This window comes from Leptonychotes weddellii, chromosome 13 (assembly GCF_054177405.1).
Source record: "Leptonychotes weddellii isolate Sample4059 chromosome 13, ASM5417740v2, whole genome shotgun sequence".
NCBI classification, from domain to species: domain Eukaryota; kingdom Metazoa; phylum Chordata; class Mammalia; order Carnivora; family Phocidae; genus Leptonychotes; species Leptonychotes weddellii.
This window is the reverse complement of record NC_138381.1, coordinates 2314967-2338385: the sequence shown is the minus strand read 5'-3', so window position 1 is coordinate 2338385 and position 23419 is coordinate 2314967. Positions and strand designations below refer to the sequence as shown.

At 42.6% G+C, this 23419-nt stretch overlaps 1 protein-coding gene across 5 annotated transcripts in view; it reads left to right on the top strand.

Moving 5' to 3' along the window:
- ZNF236 (zinc finger protein 236) overlaps nt 1-23419 on the top strand; it is a 104037-nt gene that overhangs the window by 46835 nt on the left and 33783 nt on the right. For all 5 annotated transcript variants that reach the window (XR_014139525.1, XR_014139526.1, XR_014139527.1 and 2 more), the window contains 9 exons: nt 54-257; nt 11842-11983; nt 12605-12865; nt 15537-15787; nt 16792-16893; nt 17377-17528; nt 18879-18982; nt 21195-21346; nt 22925-23137. Coding sequence is in view for 2 of the 5 variants with exons in the window: in XM_081800989.1 (XP_081657115.1) it covers nt 54-257; nt 11842-11983; nt 12605-12865; nt 15537-15787; nt 16792-16893; nt 17377-17528; nt 18879-18982; nt 21195-21346; nt 22925-23137 (1581 nt within the window). In the remaining 3 variants the exon portion in view is untranslated. The remainder of the gene's footprint in view (nt 1-53; nt 258-11841; nt 11984-12604; nt 12866-15536; nt 15788-16791; nt 16894-17376; nt 17529-18878; nt 18983-21194; nt 21347-22924; nt 23138-23419) is intronic.

The window sequence follows — 23419 nt, the reverse complement described above, 5'->3', positions numbered from 1 at the left end:
GTTGAGATGTATTTTCTTGAAATAATTCTACAGTGTCTTTTTATTTTTATTAGGGGTCAGACCTTTTGCTTGTCCTCACTGTGACAAAAAGTTTCGAACCTCAGGCCATAGGAAGACTCACATTGCTTCTCACTTTAAACACACGGAGTTAAGAAAGATGAGGCACCAGCGTAAACCTGCAAAGGTTCGAGTCGGCAAGGCCAACGTTCCAGTCCCCGATATTCCTTTGCAAGAGCCGATTCTCATAACTGACGTAGGTAAGATTCTCTTCCCCTTTGTACCATGCAAGGATTATATAAATATTACGGTCTACATAGTTTTAAGCATGGTGTTAATGAAGTTTTTGTTTGGCATTTTTGCTTTATGGCCTAGAATGTTCCACAATCAAAATGAAAATCCTAGTTCTGTCTAAACTACTGCTCAAATTGTGTTCTTGGTTAAGGAAAAAATGATGTATACAAGTGAAGGTATTAGTATGTAAGTTCTCATTGAAGAAAAATTTCTGCCTCAACAGAACTATCAAAGTGTTCTTTATGTGAAATACACAGTGCCTTTTGTTATTTTTATATTAAGATCTCTATGTAGTATGTAACAGATTATTGTATGGCTACTTTAATCTTTGGACCGAAAAGAAAAATTGCCAGCTTTTAAGGTTTTTTTTTAGGCTCAGTGTTATAATCAAGGTAAAGTACGATTTTGTTAAAAGAAAATACTGCTTATGAGGATCTTCAGAAAAATATTTTGTAAGTGCCAAACAAAATTAAAGAAACTTCATTAAATTCTGTGCTAAAACTTTTATTTTTGTGCAGTTCCTGTATTTCATTATGTCTTAGGCAAGATAATCCAGTCTATGAACAAAATTAACATTAAAGTATAACTGAATAAGTTAAGGTTAAATGGTATAAAGGGAGATATTTTAGGTTAATATAAATTATAATCTGCTAATAAGATGATCAACAATCATGAATCTTTATTTAGGAGCATTGCATAAAATATATAAACCAAGAACAATTAGAAGAAAAGAGAAATATTCAAATTGTAAAGTATAGTGAAAGATCCTCAATTCAATCAATTTAACTAAACAGTGAAACTAAAAGAGAATTTGAAGTACACATATAAAAAGGGTTATTTTATAGCTTTGTAGAATCTTTTACTCTATAGTACATACTCTTTTAAATATACATGAGACAGAAAGTTGATCAAATCCTAGGATATAGAACTTTAAATTTTCCAAAGTAGACATTGTGCAGGACACAATCTTTGATTATAGTTCAGTGAAAGCATAATAGAATACAGCTAAATGTGTTAGCTATAGTTCAAATAGCTAACACATTTGAAAATTTAGATGAAATGGACCTTTTCTAGAATAATGTACTTATCATAATTGACTATAGAAGAAGTGGAAAACTCCAAAACAGACAGCAAGTAGAAGGTCATCCTCCCCAAAGTATCATTCTCTGATGATTTTATGTCTAAGATCTACTAGGCTTCCAAGGAACTATGATTCTTAGCGGTATTAGTTGTTCAAAGCCAAGAAACTGATCAACGCTCCCATGGGAGGTTAGAATACTTTGATGTACTTGTCCACTTTTTGGTAGCTCATAAAGCAAAGCAACAGATGGTTTTTCTTAATGTGTATTTAATCTTTACTATAATCTGTAGGTTCTCAATGGTTTGTGCTATACCTGAAATGCAGAAAAATCTCTGAAAGTCAGGACAAATTCAACATTTATTTAGTGGCCCTAGAATTATCCTTCATGCTTGAGAGTTACCTTCAAATTACCAGTTTTTTCAGTTTGCCATTAATCAAATTAAACACCTGTGGGTTTCTTGACTTGAAGTTTGTAAGCCCTTAGTTGAGTTCAACTACAGTCCTAATACTCCAGACATTTTCCAAGGTTAAAATGGGGTACATTTTACTTGTTGATTTCACAGATGCCTGTGAATCAAAACTTGGACCGAATTAGTGGAAGCAGAACTCTTCTTTGGTCTAGGCTGAATGAGATACATGAGGGAAATGATTCATAGGGTGGCTTCAAATTGTAAAATGTAAAATATTGTAAATATTTTCATGCTTAACTTCATTATTATTTATATTTGTGTCTGTCTCTTTCAGACTCTGAGCTCCTTGGGGTTCTGTAGAAAAGCGTGACTTTAATAACCTTTGGGGGACAGATTTTGATAAAAACATGACAGGGTTTTTAGCATAGATTAGTTAAAAATATTTGACTTCATTGGGAGATGAGCTGGTCTAGTTCAGCCTAGTTACTTAAAACACAATATGTCATTTAGACTAAGACTGTCACTTAGGAAAGTATTAGAATGCATTAAAACGACTGTACCAAGTCATTTAGTCTGCATATTAAGGAAGCACTGTTGGTGGTATAGTACCATATGGTCATACAAACTTTTAGAGCTGTATAGGAGCTTAAAAATAGTCATTCCAAAACCTCTCTGTATTCCTCGTTTGTACAGATGTAAAAACTAGGCTCTAGAAAGAGTTACAATGTTGCTTTTAGGTTATACAACTAGTTTGTACTCATGGTAGAACTAGAATCTGGATCTTCTGACTTCTAGACCAGAGTTGTGTTCAGTAAAATTCACTTCCTCTGCATACCCATTGCCATTGCATGCCCAGGCACAGAAGTGTGGAAGAGCACAATATGAATTTCAAGTAGTCATTGTATCTTGGTATCAAGCACCAGTAATTTTTACTGAACTTGAATATTGTGAAATTTATTGCATGTTAGGGACTGTATTTCACTAGACATGCTCTCTTATACTCTAAATGTTTTTTCTTCTAATTCAAGAGCTAAATTTTAAATACAGTTATGTGCAGACTGGGGAGGTATTGGAGTCAAAGTGATCATAATATTCAGAGGGAGTTCATTATTCCCATCATAAAAAGCTGAGAGAGTTCATTACCACCAGATCTTCTTACAAGAAATGCTAAAGGGATTTCTTTGAGTGGAAGTAAAAGAACAATAATTAACATCGTAAAACATTAAAAAGTAGCATAAATCTCATTGGTAATGGTAAATATGCAATCATAGTTAGATTCTGCAGTATGGTAATAGTGGTGCACTTTACTTACAACTCTTGTTTAAAAGTTTAAAAAAAGAGAAGTTAGGAAAAATAACCATAACTACAATAATCTGTTGTTACATAGTATAAAAAAACATATAAATTGTAACAGCAATAACCTAAAATGTGAGAGGGAGGAGAAGTGTAAAATTTATGAATTCTATTGAAGTTATTATCTGTTTAAAATAGGGTGTTACAAGTTTAAGGTAGTCTATGTAAGCCTCATGGTGACCATAAGGGAAAATCCTATAGTAATTGCACAAAAGAGCATGATAAAGAAATTAAAACATACTGATACCAAAAGGCATCAAAGCGCAAAAAAGACAGCAGAATAAGAAACAAGGAACATTGGATCCAGAAAACAATTAACAAAATGGCATTAGGAAGTTCTTACTTATCAATAATTACTTTAAATGTAAATGGATTAAATCCTCAAATTAAAGGACATAGAATTTCTGAGTGGATAGCAAAACAAGACCCAGTGATATGCTGCCTACAAGAGGCTCATGTTAGCTTTGAAAAGATTCACATAGTCTGAGAGTGAAGGGATAGAAAAAGACATTTCAAGCAGATAGTAACCAGAAAAGGCAGAGGTAGTTATACTTGCATCAGATAAAATAGACTTCCTTCCTTCCTTCCTTCCTTCCTCCCTCCCTCCCTTCCTTTCTATTTTTAATTTTTTTAGACAAAATAGACTTTATTATTTTTATTTTTTTTCAAAATAGACTTTAAAGTAGAAATGATGAAAAAAAAGACAAAGGAGGTTGTTATATAATGATAAAGGGGTCAATACATCAAGAAGATATAACAATTGTAAATATTTGTGCACCCAACATGGGAGTACCTAAATATATAAAGCAGAAACTAACAGCTAAAAGGAGAAATAAACAGTAAAACAATAATCATTGAGGACTCTAATACTCCACTCTCAACAATGAACAGATCATTCAGATGGAGAATCAATAAGGAAACAGCAGATTTGAGTAACACTTATAAACCAAATGGACCTAACAGCCATATACAGAACATTCTAACTAACAGCAGCAGAATACATATTATTCTCAAGCACACATTAGACATTTTCTAGATTAGATCATATGTTAGGCCACAAAAAAAGTTTTAGCAAATTCGTAATAGTCAAAAATCTCCCAACAGAGAAAAGCCCAGGACCAGATGCATTCACTAGTGAATTTTACCAAACATTAAAGAAGAATTAACATCAACCTTTCTCAAACTCTTCCAAAAAATTCAAGGAGGAAGGAACATTCCCAAACTCATTTTATAAGACCAGCATTATCATCATACCAAAACCAGAAAAGGACACTACTAGAAAAGAAAACTACAGGCCAATATCCCTGATGAACATAAATGCAGAAATTCTTTATAAAATACTGCTAAACCAAATTCAGCAGCACATTAAAAGAATCATTCACCATGATTAGGTGGGATTTATCACAGGGATGTAAGGATGGTTCAACATATGCAAATCAATGAATGTGGTATGTTACATTAACAGAATGAAAGAAAAAATTCATGTGATCCTAATAGATGCAGAGAAAGCATCTGACAAAATTCGACATGCATTCATGATAAAAAATGTGATGAACAAATTAGGCAAAGAAGAAACATATCTCAACATAATAAATGCCGCATATGGTAGGACTACCGCTAAAAATATACTCGATGGTGGAAGGGTAAAGGCTTTTCCTCTAAGATCAAAACAAGACAAGGGTACCCATTCTCACCACTCCTGTTCAACATGGTGCTGGAAGTCCTAACTAGAGCATTAGCATCAAAAACAGTAAAATACTTAGGAATAAATTTAACCAAGGAGGTAAAAAATCTGTACCTGAAAACTAAAAGACACTGATGAAAGAAGTTGAAGAAGACACAAATCAATGGAAAAGTATCCCATGTTCATGGACTGGAAGAATTAACGATGTTAAAATGTCAATACTGTCAAAGCCACATGTGGATTCAGTGCAAACCTATCAAGATTCCAATGGTGTTTTTTACAGAAGTAGAAAAAGCACTCCTAAAATTGTTATGGAACCATAAAGAACCTGAATAGCCATGGAAATCATGAGAAAGAACAAAGCAGGAGACACCATGCTTCCTGAGTTCGAGCTGTACTGTAAAGCTGTCATCACAGATACAGTGTATTACCGGCATCAAAGAGAACAATGGAATAAAATTAAGAGCCCGGACATAAACCCAAGCATATTATGGTTAACTAGTATTTGACAAGGGAGCCAGGAACACTCAATGGAGAAAAGACAGTCTCTTCAGCAAATGGTACTGATTATTCACACGTAGAAGAATGAAACTAGACCCTTATCTTACACCACTTACAAAAATTAACTCAAAATGGATTAAAGACTTAAATGTAAGACTTAAAACCATAAAAGTTCTAGAAGAAAACATAGGAACAAACCTCCTTGACATGGGTCTTGTTAATGATGTTTTGGATATGACATCTAAAGCTCAGGCAACAAAATAAAAAAATCAATGGGACTAAAACTAAAAAGTTTGCGCACAGCAACAGAAACCATCAATAATGTGGAAAGACAGCCTATGGAATGGAAAAAAAATTTGCAGTCAATGTATCTGATAAAGTGTTAATATCCAAAATATATAAACTCATACAACTCAATGGCAAAAAAGAAAAAAAAAACCCAAACCAATAAATAAATTTAAAAAAAATTAAAGAGTGGGTAAACTACCTGAATAGACTTTTCTCCAAAGAAGACCGTCAATAGGCCGACAGGTACATGAGAAGATGCTCAACATCTCTGGCCAGTAGGGAATGCAAATTAGAACCAGAGTGAGATGTCATCTCCTAGCCATTGGAATGGCCATTATCAAAAAGACAAGAGATGACGGATGTTGACGTGCACTGTTGGTGGGGTTGTTAATAGGCATAACTGCAATGGAAAACAGTATAGAGGATCCTCAAAAAATTAAAAATAGAACTACCATGTGATCCAGCAATTCCACTTGTGGGAATATATCCAAAGGAAATGAAAACGCTAACTCAGAAAGATAACCACACCCCTATGTTCACAGCAGAATTATTTACAGTAGCCAAGAGATGAAAACAACCTATCGGTGAATGAACGGGTAAAGAAATTTTGGAATATTATTCATCCGTAAAAAATGAGGCAGTCCTACCATTTGCAGCAACATGGATGGACCTGGAAGGCATTTTGCTAAGTGCAACAAGTCAGGCAGGAAGACGATCATACTGTATGATCTCACTTCTATGTGCAATCTAGAAAGAAGAAAAACAGAAAGAAACTCATAGAACAATAGGTCAGATCTGTGGTTGCCATAGGGGAGGTGGAGGGGGAATTGGTGGGAGGGGGTCAAGAGGTACAAACTTCCAGTTGTAAGATAAATGAGCGCTAGGGATGGGATGTGCGCCATGGTGACTCAGCTGTGTGATGCACAGGAAAAGTTCTGAAGAGAGTAAATCCTGAGACGTTCCCATCACAAGGAGAATGTTTTCTATTTTTCTTCTTTCTTTTCCTTTAATTGTATCTTTACGAGAAGATGGGTGTTAGCTGAGTCTACTGTGGTAACCATGTCTGTAGACATAAATCAGACCATCCTACTGTACGCCTTAAACTTCCACAGTGATGTGCGCCAATTATTTCTCAGTAAAACTGGGGGAAACGAGACATAAGGAAGAGATCCTGATCTGTAGTTGCTTCTCGATTTTCAAATCACAGATTGATATATATATATCATTAGAAATATATATATATCTTTAGAAATTACTGTTTTTCCCTATATATCACTATCTCTGCGTGTGTGTGTGTGTGTGTATCAGTGTTTTATCATTTTGTGTAGCATAGATATTTGAAATACTTTAATCTGAAAGTGAGCCAGGCTTTGGTTATCTATTATTTTAAACCTCAGGGCAGTAATGATTGATCTTCCAAGTTTATATTCATGTTTTAATTATATTGATATTAGAGCATTTATCTTGCTTTTTTTTTTAAAGATTTTATTTATTTATTTTTTATTTATTTGATGAGAGAGAGACACAGCAAGTGAAGGAACACAAGCAGGGGGAGTGGGAGAGGGAGAAAGCTTCCCACCCAGCAGGGAGCCTGATGCGGGGCTTGACCCCAGGACCCCGGGATCATGACCTGAGCTGGAGGCAGACACTTAATGACTGAGCCACTCAGGCACTCCTATCTTGCTTTTTTTTTTTTTTATAACACATTTGTCTAATCTTATATATTAAATTTATTTTATATGTTATGTTTGATACATAATGTGTGTTATGTTTGTCATCATTTTGTTTTTTTGTTGTATTTGCATTTTCTTACTATTTACAATATGAGAAAGCTCTTCTAAGACTTAAATATATTTTCCCCAAACACTAACAAGATAAAGCTTTCTCCTCTGTTATCATGGAAGGAATTTAGAAAGTTTTTTTAAAAATATTTTATGTATGTATGTATTTATTTATTTAGAGAGCAAGAGGGGAGGGGCAGAGTGGGAGAGAGAGAGAATCTCAAGCAGAGTCCATGCTGAGTGTAGAGCCCGATGCGGGGCTTGATCTTAGGACCCTGAAATCATTGACCTGAGTCAAAACCAGGAGTTAGAATTAACCTACTGAGCCTCCCAGGTGCCCTGGAATTTTAGGAAGTTTTAAGGACATTTCCAGTTTGTTTTTGAGACACAAAATTCATCAAGTAGAATTTATTCATGCCTTTCTTTGAGATTAGTAGTTTCCTTAAAATAATATATGTATACATATATGGACTGATGATCTAGTAGAAATGACATATTATCACTAAGACCTTAGGACATTTATGTATGTTTAGTTCACCCTTCATTTCTTTTCTTCAAAGACTGAGACCTTGTAATTAGCCTAACTGTGTAACAGAACTTTGTTAAATTACTAGAAGTGAAAAAGCATCTGAAAAATGAGGTCTGTTATTTTACTGCCTTAATAGCTCAAAGTAGGGGACCCCTGCCCCCCCCCACCCACTTGTAAAGGGCTCTGAATCATTTAGGGATCTGTTTCTAAATACATATGCGTGGACACCATCCTAGAACTTGTAATTCCTTGGCTAGGGGGAAATCACTAAGGTAAACAGTTGTGTAGACTAGATTGTTTACAATTTCAACAGTGTGTCACTGTACAGTTGGAAGCACTAGAAATATTCATCAAAACTCTATGACGTGAACTGGATACGTTGGTCCAGTGGAATTCCTTGCAGACATCAGAAGGATGATGAGGATGATGTCCCATGTACTGACTTGGAAAGACAGTCAATATATATTTATGAAGTATAACCAGAACAGTGTGTATGCTTGATCCCACTTGTGTTTGTATAATAACAAACTCTTTTGTTAGAATACACACAACTGGTAATTATGATTATCTCTGAGTGCAGGTTCTTTTGTTTTTCTTTTTATGAGCTTCCTAATTATTTGAGAAGGGGCCAGAGCACTTGTAGGCTGCCCGAGAGTTGGAAACGGGGGCCTGGCTCATGGAGCTACAGGCAGGATTGGGAAGGAAGTGATGACAGATTGGGAGGCCCGAGCCAGGCCCGGGCGCAAGGCCAGGGCTCCTCAACTCAGAGCAGAAGCTGTCACTAGAAGTGAGAGTACCAGCTTCAAGGGACTCACTGTTGACCGTAGACTCACGGTTACGGAAAAGAAGGGAGGAACTAGACATTCTGTGAAGTGGTTTGTGATGGAGAACGTAGGTTCCAGAAGCCACAGGAGAAAGCGTTGGGTGCTTGGGTAGGTGGCTGGAGGGGGGCCCTGTGTAGAGTCGGCATGTCACAGCGTGGGCCTCCGAGGGGCTGGGAGCTGGGAGGCCCGCTGCAGACGGCCCGTGTGAAGGCCGTTGGCCAGATTCTGGCAACCGGCCGCTCAGCGAAGGCTGGGCGGGTGTCATGGGCCGGCAGCGTGGGGTCATCTAACGGCGTGAGGTGGGGCGCAGGCGACTGCTGGTGCTGAAACCGTGCAGGCCTGCCGGCTCCTGAGCCTTGTGTCCGCAGTGCAGGGTTCTAGGAGGGCGCTCGCCTACGGCTCTGCCTTCATAACTGATTGCAGGTCTGACTCGGTGCTGAGCTTCGGACAGCTTCTCCGCACCCCTCCTTGTGAGGCTTATTCTTTTTTGGTAGATAAAATGGCAAAAGCAATAGTTTGTTTTCTTGTTTGTGAAGTGTCTTGCTTCCTCCCCCAGTAAAAGAGAGAGAAGACAACCACTGGAGGACTTTTACTTTTTCAAAATGACTGTGAATTCCGTTTATTTTACTTACCTCCAGAAATTTATGTGATTTGTATAACTAGTTGCTTAAAATTATTTCACTTTCTATATTTTTCTTTCTCATTGCTTCTTTATATATTATCTAATAAAGTACATAAAATTAATTTATCAAATTTGTATATTTGTACAGTTCATTTTAGTTGTGGGGTGAACTTTAAAATTTTTTTATTGATGTTTTTCTTAGAAATCATTCATTCCAGGGGCACCTGGGTGACTCGGTTGAGCATCCGACCCTTGGTTTCAGCTCAGGTCACGATGTCAGGGTCCTGGGATCGAGCCCCGAGTCAGGCTCCACGCTCTGTGGAGTCTGCTTGAAATTCTCTCTCTCCCTCTGCCCCTCCCGCTCTCTAGCGTTCTCTCTCTCTCAAATAAATAAATACATCTTTAAAAAAGAAAAAGAAACCATTCTATTAAGTTCAACAAGGAACAAGAAAATGGATTATTAGATACTATTTATTTGGAGTTTATCATTTGAATTAAGTGGTACTTTTATGCTAATAGTTATTGAGCCTATTTGCATAAAATCCCAAATAATTGTGCCTGAGAATTGCTGTTGCGTTTTCCCCCAGAGACTTCTGTGTGAGCATTTGAACGTCACAGCTTCCTAAGCTGAGTCGTGACCTGCAACGTCCCTCTTCTTGGTTGCCCTTTTGGAGAATATTCACATGAGCGTTCCGTTCTCTTCACCTAATTTATTGGGTCGTATTCTGTCCTCCTTGGCAGGTGTCATGGGCCCAAAGCTGTGTCCCTGGGACAGGTCCCCTGCTCAAGCTACAGCCGGTGGAGTGTGGAAAAGAGTTGGGAGAAGGAACAGTGACAAGTGCTGGGTTTGCTCAGAAAAGAGTGAGAGCATAGGGGTCTAGAGGGGCGGGATGAAGGGTGGGCAGGTGGGTGGAGATGGTGAGCGAGCTGGTGTTGGAATGCCACGCTGAGCAGTCGTGGTAATTGAGAACTTGACAGGAAGCCATTGAAGGCATGTGTTCGCTCTGTCGAGACGGGAGAAGGTTGAGCAGAACAGTGATTTGGAGGCTCGCTTCATCGTGGTGTCTCCATCAGATTCAGTATGTGGGTCCTGGGAAAGGCGACTCAAGCTGTTTGTTTTGAGCGGGAGCGGAGTCGCTAGGAAAAAGCCGGGGAGCACAGAACAGCGTTGGAGCTGCTGGAGAGAGAATGTCTCTGCATGGCCCTGATTCGGCTCACTGGTCCAAAACACTTGTGAAATGGGAAAAGTCTTGGCAGCTTTAGGGTTTGTGCTGGGTGGATTGAACACAGATCACAAGGGAGGGTTCTGAGTTCTCTTTGAAAACTAAATGGTCTGATGCAAGCGTCAGGACTTAAGTCTGATGGAGGAGTGAGTGATGTGGCTTAGCTGAGCTACTGAGTTCGCTCCGTCTTTGTTATTCTTTCTCCATTATTTGAGATTCATGGCAGCGGAATAGAAATGGGGAAACAGGTTTACAAGGCATTGGAGAAGTTGGATCCCCAGGACTGGCCAATGACTCAACGAGACAGGGAAGGGACTTGTCAGAAATCCTGAAATACCTGGCCCCGTCTGACCGGGAAGAGGGGTGTTTGTCATGTACAAGGAGAGGTGGGAGAGGGAGGTAGGCCTTGGGGCAGAGAATCGAGCTGGAGTCTGGATGTCAGGGGAAGCTGGGACTGCAGTGTCCTGAGAGGGGCCTGCTGAGAATCCTGGTGCAGTGAAGTGAGCAGGGAGGTTGGGGGCCGGGCCCGGATCCTGGCGGACAGCTATGCTGTCCTGGGAGAAGGAGGAGTAGCCAGGGGCCTGGACAGTGGGGGTCTTTCTCTTCAGGTTCCAGGTGAATGCGAAGTGATTCACAAGGCTCAGGTGTATGTTTGTCCTGAACTGCATATTTAACTCAGGAGCTTGATCAAGACATATTATTACATAGTCAACCTAAGGGGATTCCTCCTTTATTGAAAGTATGTCAAACCTGAAATACTTAAGTTAGCAGTTGTGCTATTGACAGATAACCCTTCAATAAAATTTCTATGAAAATGCTGACTTGCTTTTAGAATGGAAGATCATGTTAGAATCATTTGTGTTTTGAGTTTATTAAAGTACTTAGGGTGCAGTCTTTATACTGAATAAATAAGGGATTTAGTGTCCTGATTAACCTACATTTTGGATATAGTTTATTTAGATTCCATGCCAACAAATGTAGGAATCCATTAAAAATTGGCTCTAGACCCAAAGGAAGTAGCTGCGATGTACAGATAGTCCCTGTGTTGGAAAGTATCTGTCTTAGAGGAACTTTGTAAGTGTCCCCAATGGGCCTTTTTCTAACACGATTAAGATAGCATTTAGCGGCAACACTGGAATCTATACTTTAACTCCTCGAAATTTTCATCTTCTGGGAAAAGCAGTTGCTTTTTAACATTTAACTTTTTTAGTAGCATTAACAGTGAATTATTCCTGATTTTCTTTTGGTTTGTAGGTCTTATCCAGCCCATTCCAAGAAACCAGTTTTTTCAAAGTTACTTTAATAATAATTTTGTAAACGAAGCAGATAGACCGTACAAGTGTTTTTACTGTCATCGTGCGTATAAAAAATCTTGCCACCTTAAACAACACATCAGGTAAGGTAACAGATTCGGAAATGGAAAACGTAGAGGAAATGCAGTGGTGTAGTGAGCTGGTGACGTGGAGGAGTAGTGAGGAGGGTAGTGTTAGCTTTGGGTATTTAAAGTGTCGCACTTGACCCCAAAATATTTATTGGTGACTGATGCCTTCATTCTTTAGTGTCTCAACTAAAATATTTTGCCCAGAAATTGTCACTGAGCTTTATTTGCATTCCTCTTACATTTCAGCATTTGTAATTTCTAGGACGTGTCAAACAAGTACTTGGTCTGTCGCATTACAGTTACGTACTTGAGCAGTTTTTCAGGTGTGTTCATCAGCGTTTAGATTAATGCTTCTGCTAGCAGCAGTGAAAAGAAAGCAGAAACTCGGTCCCAAGAGACAGTGACATGTCATGAAAGCATTTAGAACGTAGGGGCAGCCTGCTGACGCAGCGTTGTCTCCGCGGGGCACCAGCTCTGTGGCTTCAGGCAAGTCACTCGAGCTCTCTGCATCTCGGGTTTCTCACTGCTTAGCTTTAAAAAGTGGTGCTCAAGTGAAAGAATGTACGAGTGCACTCTAGAGATAAAGCATTATAAAGTTGTAAGAAGCTTATTCATGAAAATTTTTATTCTTTTTAGATCACATACAGGTGAAAAGCCTTTTAAATGTTCTCAGTGTGGAAGAGGCTTTGTTTCTGCAGGAGTGCTCAAAGCACACGTCCGAACGCACACTGGACTAAAATCTTTCAAGTGTCTGATATGTAACGGAGCTTTCACTACTGGTGGGAGCTTACGGCGACATATGGGTATCCATAATGACCTTCGTCCCTATATGTGTCCCTATTGCCAGAAAACATTTAAGACCTCACTAAATTGCAAAAAGCACATGAAAACCCATAGGTAGGTACAATTCTGATGGTCACTTTTTAGTAATCTGTAATTCCCAGATAGTGGTGGAGAGTGTTTTTAAGAAATCATTGTCTTTGATTCCTATAGTATTATGTCTAGCTTGAGGTGTATGGGCTGAAGAAACTTTTATGTCGTTGTTAAGAGCCACAGACTAAAATGTTAATGCTTTTATTTTTAACATAATATTGAAGTAGTCTACATTGGGCTAAATGCTTTGTAAGCTCTCTTAAAACAGGCAGTGGTAGCTGAAATGCTAAATAAACTATGGCTGATAGGGACTGAAGATTGCAAAACCAGGTCGTGAAGATCGCAAGAAGGAAAATCTTAGTCAACCAACCCTGTGATGTCTAGGCATATCATCAGTGTATCTGAACAGTCATGATTCTGTGTTGTTGACTTAAACAGAATGTATGTTTTAGTTATCACATAAATCCATCATTAAAACTGACTTACGTTTTTATTTGATTAGAGGGCTGTCTCATCTCTAAATGGAGATGAGCCAGGAAGCCCTTGCAGGAATGCATTTCTGGCTGTATCTGGAGCTCATTCACCTGTTTCTGGGAAGCCACAGTAGTCTGTTGTAATGAAAAGCCTGGATAAGGCGACCACATCCCGGGAGACTTTGAAAGTAAGCGTCACTAGGTCCACCACCAAAGAATATTAAACCTTCTGCCCCGGAACATTTATTTTCAGGCAATACTTTAACCCAGATATCTCTGCCTGATGCTACCAACAAAACCAAACCCCAAATGGTAGAATAAGCTAACTGTGAGAAATAGGTGTTTGGTTTTATCCCTCTGATGCCCAAGCACACGGATGCCTAAGCACTTAGGGCAAAGAAGAATTGTCTTCTTTGATTTTGGCACAGTTGATTACTTAGCCGAGAAGTTTAACTGCTGGAATATGATGGTAGTGGTGTCAGTGTGGGGGACTCTTGCCAATTTTATATCCAGTTTATACTTTCCTTCATTTTATGGAGGAAATGATGGGCTTCACATGCATTTGAACTGGGGAATTCATGGTGCCTCGATGTTCAGGGTCCTGTGCCCCCTGGTCACTATCCCACGTGCCTGAGAGCAGTACGTGCTAGGAGGGTAGAGCTTGGACAGAACCTGGCCCGGTGGCACGCGAAGAAGACTTTTTCTGTCAGGGAATAAGGCCTTTTTAAGTCCGTGCACTCGCTCTGGTGGTGTGGGAGTCCACGCTGTGGGCCTTGTTGGTGGATGTGACAGCCAGGGGTAGAGTTTCTGGGAAGTGGGTCAGCTGGTTTTGGCTGGGTCTCCTCTCTTAGGTGGAGTGTTGCCTGGCTGCTGATTGTCACGCCTTTTGCTGGGGGACACCTGGCACGGTTACTGTAGGAGATGTGTGGCATGAGGTGACAGTGTAAACTGGTGGGTCTGTCATGCTGCAGAGCTGATGATCTCCTTCCACGGATCGTATGGACTCTTGATCCCACCTGCAGGCAGCGAGGAGCTCCCGTGTTTCATCCCTTCGTTTGAAGTGCTGGGAATCCCTAAAATACCATATACACTTACATTAAAAATGAGTATAAAAGGTAAAAGTATAGAATAGTATAGAAAGTAGTAAAAGTACAGAAAAAAAGTTACCACGCAAGGCACACTTGCTCCCCTGTGGGGGGTCGTGGAGGGGCCCGGGGTGAACGTCCTGGCACTGCTGAGTCAGAGTGAAGGTGTCACCGTGTACGTTTTCATACTTGGCCTATTTCTATGACATCTTCCCCCTTCCTCAGTGAAAGTCGTTGAGAGGTGACTATTTTTGATATTAGAAAATGAAGAAGAAAGGTTTTGTTTGGAACTAGAATGGAGTTCTAGGTAGGCAGATTCGTAAGACTCTGGAATCAGGCAAATGGTGGAGTGTGTTTGTGTTTGACCCTGGTGTCTTGGAGAGGAGGACAGACCGGCCATGTCTCCAGTACGGTGCAGCCTATTCATCGGGATTGAGCTGCTTTTTTTAAGTTCTGTGATTCATTCACTGAATTCACTGTTCAGTTTTCTCTTTGAAAGATAAATTGTTGACCTGGATGGAAATGTACTTCATGTATTTACTATATGTAGCAGCCATACTAACATGAGCATGGTTTTGCAGAAAATAGGAGCAGCCACGTGTATGCCTCCTAGTCTGTGTTCTGTCACACAATAGACCGTTGCTCAAATAAGGTGTCTGTGCCCCGGACTGCGAGGGACAGCAGGTCATGGGACTCTGCCCCCGGGCTCTGCACCACATTTGTTTATAGTACTGAGATCGGTCCGTAAAGGCCCTATCTTGTTTTGTTCAGTTCTTTTTTACTTATTGCAGAATGAGTTTTAATTTTAATTTTGAACTGGGACAGTTTTACCTTGGAACGTATGTTATCTTTTTAATTTTCTTTTTACATTTTAAGTATTCTGGCGTGTGTTGTCCTTCATCCTCTCTTTGCTGCTTTCATGTCCCTATCATCTGTGAAATCACTTAAAGTCAAGGGAACATGATTTTCCTTTAGAATTATTAATAGCATTTCATTTCAACTGGATTGCCACCACGGCTTCAAAATGAAATAATTTTCTTAAATGTTATCTAATGATTGGCGGCTCGCACAGCAGTTCTTCATGGGAGTAGGTTTTGACAGCACCTAACTGTGCGGATTGTCGTTGATGTTTTGAAGATACGAGCTTGCCCAGCAGCTCCAGCAGCATCAGCAAGCTGCCTCGCTGGACGACAGCGCTGTGGACCAGCAGAGCATGCACGTCTCGACGCACATGCAGGTGGAGATTGAGAGCGAGCAGCTGCAGGCGGCAGCGGCGGGCCCTGCGAACCCTGAGGCCATGCTGGACCTGGAGCCTCAGCAGGTCGTGCGCACGGAGGACACGGGACTGGGTCAGCAGTTGACGCATCAGCCTCTGGAAGCAGATGAAGGCAAATATTTCCCAAGTTCTAACTCTTAGAACAATCCGCATACTTTTGCAGCCGTGTATGCTCACTCCAGTCTGTATGGGTGTCTCTCATCTCTGACTTTTTCAGTCCCAATTTGTGCTGTGTGTGTACACCTGAGAGAGAGTTTGCTGTGACAGAGAATTACAGACATAGGACCTTCAACACATCCTGAGTTGAGAGTAGCTTCCGTTTTCAGTAAGACTCCATCTGTCTGATCACTAGTATCCTGTTACTGCGCAGAGAGAGTCTGACGCACACACCAGTGCCAGTCTGCGAGCCGTTGTCCTTGGCCTCTGCAGCGATCCAGCCATTGCTGTCCTCATCGATGGAGTCTTGCTACCAGGTGTCAGCTCAGCTGTAGACAGTGAGCTTGGGGACATGGTTGATGCGTGTCTGGAACGGGCTGCTTGTCCCGGGCAGGCCTGCTAACAGACCGTTTGCCGGCCAGCTTAGGGTCTGATAGTACAGAAGCCCCAGGTGTATTTAGTCGATGAGCAGGATTTTGTGCTTTTTATCCTCTGTGTTGCCTGGAACAATGCACATCCAAAAAGGTGTTAAATAGTCCTTGAGTGTCATTGTCCTCCGGGTACTTCCCTATTAGAAGACTGGCTGAGTCTTAGGGTAAACTGTGAAGTGATATTCTGGAAGTTCAAAGATAATGCCCCAACTATACCCCATATGTGAAATATATATATAATATACATATAAAACTATATATTTATATAAATATATACAAATATGTATCACACATACAAACATATAAGTGGGTATATATTTATGAATATATAATTTATATATAATATTTAGTAAATAAGTTAATATGTAAATACAATTATATGTATATATAAAATTTGCCGTCCTACTGTCTTTTCAAAGTAAGGAGGCTAATTTTTGAAACCTCATGTGCGTATCCTTTTGGACAGATCGGTGGATGTGCGCATCTTCGAAATGTGTGAATTCCCTGCCTGTCTGTGTTTTTATCTCAGACAGGTTCGTGGCTCCACCACCCGCTCTCCAGGGGCACATGGACCAGTTTGAAGAGCAGGCGCCTCCGCAGCCGTCCTTCGAACCGGGTGGCCTGTCACAGGGTCAGTGGTGGGTCCTGCGCGTGCGTTTCAGGGGCTCTACCCGGGTCAGGAGGATTCTACAGCGGCCTGAGGTGTTTGTTTTAAGGCCCTTCTGAAATTTATGATTTCCAACCCGGTAACGTTCCGCATGGATTGCGTGTGTGTGTGCACATGCGTGCATGCGGGTGGTCTGCTCAGGTTGTCTGGAACGCACCTTTGATGACCATTCTGCACGTAGTTTGTGCCCAGAAACGGTGACTGAGTCGAAGTCGGACGGTGGGGCAGCCGTGCGTTGGCGGCTTGTCTGTGAGCCTGCCTGGCAGGGGCGGTGCTGGGTGCAGCCTCCTGCCCGTGTGCGGGCGTTCTCAGAGCCTGCTGGCAAAAGCTAACCCTGAGTCTGATTCAGAAGGTAGAAATCTTTATTTGTGAAGCCAACTTTTTTGGCCTTCTTTTGGTGTGACTGTAGTATTTTTTGTCGAGCTCGTATTTTCTGATTTGTTTCAGGCTTTACCGTGACGGATACGTACAGCCAACAGCCCACGTTTGCCCCCGTCCAGCAGCTACAAGACTCCAGCACGCTGGAGTCTCAGGCCCTCTCCACCAGCTTCCACCAGCAGAACCTGCTGCAGGTCCCCAGCTCTGACGCGATGAATGTCGTGAGTGTCCACGGAAGGGGCGCGTGTGGGTGGCGGGCACATTCTGTTTTCCTCTGTGCTATACTTATGCACGTTCAGCTTATCTAGGAGGGCGTGCTCGCTTCTTGTGGCCACATGACTACATCACCTGTGAGGCTGAGATGCCCACGTACACGGCTTTTCCCGTCAAACGTTTATATTTTACTTAGAGACTTCAATCTCGTGATGGGGGGTTTACCTTTGGGTTAAAAGTCAGTAAAGTGCTGTGTAATCACATGTGAAGGGTATTATGTGGCTTTAGTGACCTAACTGTTTTTATTGGTGGAATCTTGCACCTTAGAAGGAAAATAGAAGGAATGCTGACATACTAAAAATAAATATTTAAACACATCATTTAAAATTTCTACTCAGTCTAGTTGGAGACATTTAGGTTTTGGTTTTGGTTTTGATTTTTCCGTTTGGGGAGAGTTTTCACTAGTGATGGAAGTGATTGGCCCATCAGTTGTTTTCTTTCTTTACAAGCCACTGTTGAGAAAGGACAGGGCGACTGTCGGTAGCTTCTCCAGGTGGTAGGCCTGGGCCTTCCAGTGAAAATTTCAGAGCACTTTTTCACAGTGTACAAACCATGTAATTCCGATGCTGAGTCTGGGTAGAGTCTGGGCAGTGGGAAGCACGCCATTCCGTGGTGGCTTGCCCCTTACTCCAGAGCCCTCTGAGTACAGCCGCACGTCCAACGCACTTGGACAGGACGGGGGGCCCTCTGCTTTGCTCAGGGAAGTCAGGTCAGCAAGTTGCTGTGCACGGGTGGGCTGTCCACGGCTCAGTCCTGGGCCTGTTCTGCATGTCCTGAAGGTCAGCTTACCTCTGTCCAGTGAGCGTCATGGTTTTCTGCAGGAGTTGGAAATGCCCGAGCAGGTGTGCTCGGTTCCTGCTGGGGTCGCGGGCTTGCTACACCTGTGTCAGGAAGGGATGGTGCTGACGGGCTGCTCCCCATGGGCATGCTGTTGCTCCCGGCGGGGGACATGCTTCCTCTCCCTGTGGTTCTGTGGCAAGCGAGGTAGTAGGACTATGTTCGTTCTCAGTAAGATGAGAGCGGATCAGTGATCTCTTACTAAGATGCATAATAATATGGACAGATCGGTTTCATGGTTGGCTAAATTTTGTATTAAAGCAAATTAATAGAAAGTAAATAAGTATTTAATAAAATTGGTATGAATGATTTTTATTATTAATCTAGCCAAATGCTTACAATGAGCTACGTGGAGTTTCTCCTTTGAATCTGCATTTATAAATTTCTTATCCTTAGTTGTTCATTGTTTTGCATTTATTTATAGATATTCAGGTAGTCTGCTTTATACTTCTAAATTTTAGACAACGCGTTTGATCCAAGAGTCGTCCCAAGAGGAACTGGAGCTGCAGACTCAGCGTCCCCAATTCCTGGAGGACAGGGAGGACCAGAGCCGGCGCTCCTACAGGTAGCCGTCTGCACAGCTCGACGCCGCAGCGCTGCTGGCCGGACCGCTGTGCCCAGTGTGTGCTTCCCCCTGCCGGGCCTCTGCGATCTGCCTCTCTCAGAAACGCTGTGAACGGGTCCGCTCTTATCCGCATTTTGTTATGATTAAAGAATCTGAGACAAGAGAGGTTCACCTGCTAAGATTTCTGCAGCTAGTTAGTGACAGGACCAAGTGGGAGGCCGCAGCCTATAGGTTTAACCTGCTTAGTCGTGGCGTCCTGTTACCGTGTTTTCAGAAATAACTGAAATTTACTGTGTGCCTGTTGTTGAAGGTTCTTTGTAGGCTTGATGCATAACAACCAAGGTGCACCATGACTGCAGAGACAGTTTTTAAGTCCACCTGTTCATCCTCGTGCACCTGTCCGTTCAGTGGCACTACTGTGCGCCCTCAGCGTGCCTGCGGTGCCCTGGACGCGTGGACGAGGATAGACTCTTGCCCTGCTCGCGCTAGGGCGTGCACGTTCACAGCGAATAAGATGCATGTAGTTTTACAAAACTGGATACGACTTTGTGCGTCATATAAGAAGCAAGATGCGTATTGTCTTTATTGAGATAGTCTTGGCTTCATAATATTTTAATAGTTTTATTATTGGAGGTGGTGTGTCACTTTCATAGGACTCGCAAGGAGGTCAGGGATCCTCCCCCAAGACATTAAGAAACATGGAACCGGCAGCCTATGATTTCATTATATTTTTTACCTTTGCCTCATTATTATGACAAAAGCAGAGAATAGCAAAGCTCCCTGAGATGTGCTTCCTGGGCACACGGCTCCAGAGGAGCTCTTTCTGTGGACCCTGCCCCTGGCAGCTGGGCTGTCCCCTCGCCGCCCTGCGTGGCCCCTGCACCGCGACAGAGCACCCGCAGGCCGTGCACACTCCCGGCGAGGCAGCTCTCCCAGGGCGAGCGCGTCCTCACGGTTGGCTTCTGTCATCCAGGTTGTCCTTGGACACTTCGGGAGAACAGCTGCGTGGTCGGCAGAGCGGGCAGGGGTCATCCATGGGGAGAAAGGAAGCAGCGTGTCGGAGGCAGAGAAGGGCCCCGTCTCCGTGGACGGAGCTGGTCCTGGGTGGGAGCCCGGCCGGGGCCAGGTGGGGACAGTCTTGCTTCAGACTGTCCTCTGAGGGTGCCTGTGACTCCACAGCTCTGGTGGTGTCGTCCTGGCAGTGCTGGTTGCTTTCAGTTCATAGATGTGACCCGAGAGGACCTTTCACAGCAAACCTCCAACGGTTCAGTTTGATGCACTCAGTTCTGCAAAGAGATGATTTTCTCCTGCTGCTGTGTAGACCAGAACCAATCCCAGCTTCGTTTGCAGCGTTATCTTTCTCAGATCAGTCGATGAGTGCCGTTGGCTTGCCTTTCTCTTTTTAATGGGTACCCTCACTGAACCCAGCTTGTATCATGGAGTGGGATTTCGAAATGTGTTTCCAGTTTGTCGGTCTTCAGTTCGGCATGGCCGTTAGCGGACTGTTAGCTGCTCTGTGCAGATACCTGGTCCCAGAGACGGTGGTTTGGAATGTGACTAACGTCCTGCTGCAGCTTCAGACAGGGAAACGGAAAAGGGTTCCAAATCCTTTTTTTAGTTTTTAATAATATGTGAATAAGAATTTTGAAATATTTCATAATTATTTCATCCTTGAAGTAATTTTAATATATTCTGTAACTTAGGGGAAAATGATGCTGTACATTTACACATTATTCAAAATAGCTCTAGGAAAATCTGCTTTGTCATGTATTTTATAAACCTAAAGAGTATATGAATTGGCATTGCCAAGTGTCTGGACTCAGGAGGTGATTCTGACCCTGAGGCAGTGGACGGTTTCACAGCGTCTTATACGACTTAGTAAAGAAAACAGTCTGTAGTAAATTTTTTTCCTGTTAGTTTCTGATTAATCAGGTAGTATGCCTCCTGGGGGATTGCTGTAGGATTTACTGATAATGAAATAACAAAATATGTTTAAGACTACAGATACTCTGAGCAGAATTTGATCTGACAAATTATTATTGCTGCTATTCCGTCATTTCTTCAACGTTGGAGCACACGCCTGTGTGTGTAACAGTCACGCCTGATTGTTTAGTGATCATGGGGGAGACTGTTCTTCCTCCGGTCTCAGAGGTCACGCTCGTGCTCGTGCTGTGAACTGACGTGGCGTTTGCTCTCCGCGCTGTGTTTATAGGTGTGAGTACTGCAACAAAGGCTTTAAGAAGTCCAGCCACCTGAAGCAGCACGTGAGGTCCCACACCGGGGAGAAGCCCTACAAGTGCAAGCTCTGTGGACGCGGCTTTGTCTCTTCTGGGGTCCTCAAGTCGCACGAGAAGACACACACAGGTCACTGTCTGCCTTGCTCTGGGGAGTTTTTGGGATCCAGGGTGTTGATGACGGGCTGCAGCCATCAGCACCACCCCCTTCTAGACCATTTTCATCATAGCCAGAAGCAGCTCTTGTATCTGTGAGTGCTCACTCCCCGTTTTCCCTCCTGGCCCCCGCCCTAGGCAGCCAGAAGTCTGCTGCCATCTCTGGATCGGCCCGTTCTGTACATTCCGTTTACATGCAAACACACAGCTCCAGCTTCCTTTACTGGGCACGTGTCCGGGGTTCTTCCAGATGTAGGCAGCACGTCACTCCCTTGTGGAGCGGAATAGTATTCCACGGTAGAGGTGGACCCCCTTTCCTTCCTCCATCATCTGCTGTTGGACGTGAGAGTAATTCCCATCTTTAGGCTCATGGGAATCATCCTGCTATGAACATGTATGTGCAGCTTACGTGGACGTGTTTCCATTTCTCCATTTAAGACTGAATGACTTGGTCATGGGGTAACTGTTTAAGCCTTTGAGTTGATCAGACTGTTTTCCCAAGTGGCTACACTGTTTCGCTTGTCCACCAGCAATGAGCTAGGGTGCCCCTTTCACACTCTGGTCAGCACTTGCTGTTGTTTGTCCCTTGTACCATGACCATCCCTAGGAGTGTGCCATGGTATCCATTCCTGGGCTTCATTTGCATTTCTCTAGTGGCTAAGGATGCGGAGCTCCTTTTCATGTGCGTTTTGAGAAGCAGCTCTTCTACTCCTATGTCATTTTTGAATTAGATTATTTGCAATCTTATTGTTCAGTTTTTTAAAGAGTTTTTAATGTATTCTTTATCAGATATATGATTTGCAGCTAAATATATTTTACATATGTTACTTTTGTCTGTTGAATAAATTCAGTATGTTTATTTCATATATTAATGTATCTGTTTAATATCAGTGTTTTCTGTATAAGGCTTTATTTGAACATAAAAACATACTGACAGAACAAGGATAGGCTTTGTAGGATTAGTCACAGTTGGTGGTCACAGGCCCTGGGAAGACAGGCGGAGGGCAGGTCCCACGAAGGCTGGTTGGAAGGCCCTGCTAAGGAGTCAGCACTCCCTGTAGCAGAGGGGAGCCCGTGTGACTTGGACAAGGAGCCGTGGCTGGTCAGCGAGGTGCTTAGACAGTCAGGTGCCTCTGTGTCTTCAGTCCAGAGCGGACAGGGCCTTCCTGGCGGGCCTGATTTGGAAGTGAAGCTGTACTCAGGTGTTGTAGGCAGTTCCCGCGTCACTGGCTGTGGAATGGTGAAAGAAGATGGATCTGAGAAAACCTTTCTAGGGCAGAATCCACTGCATGTTGCCAGCTGGAATGTCAAAGACGGAGGAGGGAGCTCTCACAGAGAGAGCTTGGCATTTGTTTAGAACAATGTTCTTGTGCCTTTAATTCCAGTAGGGAATTAGTCGTAAGACACGCTGCGTCCATTTCCTAAAATAAGACCAGGGCAAATAAACGGTCTTCAGTTTTGTGGCTTCTCGAACAAATCTTTGTTTGCTTTCGACTGCCGATGACTTTAACGTAATGAAATGTGGATTTTGCTCTTGTTTCCGTTGCCACAGGGGTAAAGGCGTTCAGCTGCAGTGTTTGCAACGCCTCGTTCACGACCAACGGCAGCCTCACGCGGCACATGGCCACGCACATGAGCATGAAGCCCTACAAGTGTCCGTTCTGTGAGCAGGGCTTCCGGACCACAGTGCACTGTAAGAAGCACATGAAGAGGCACCAGGCCGTCCCCTCTGCTGTGTCCGCCACGGGGGACGCGGAAGGAGGAGGTACTGCCCCGTGTTGATTCGAGGCTCAGTGACCAGATGCTCGTGTAGGGATGGATTAGTGCACACGTCATCGTTAAAACTAGCTTACTTTCTGATTATGACAGTGTGTGCTCTCTGGGAAAGGATTCAGAGAGGGCAGAGAAGGAAACCATCTCACCAGTCACCGCACCCCAGAACGTGCGTGTAGCCGTGCACATACGTGTGGTGGTCGAGACATTAATTTCTCGACAAGCAGGGATTCGGGCTGTACGTGGTGGCTGCGATCCCCTCAGTTTTCCCTCC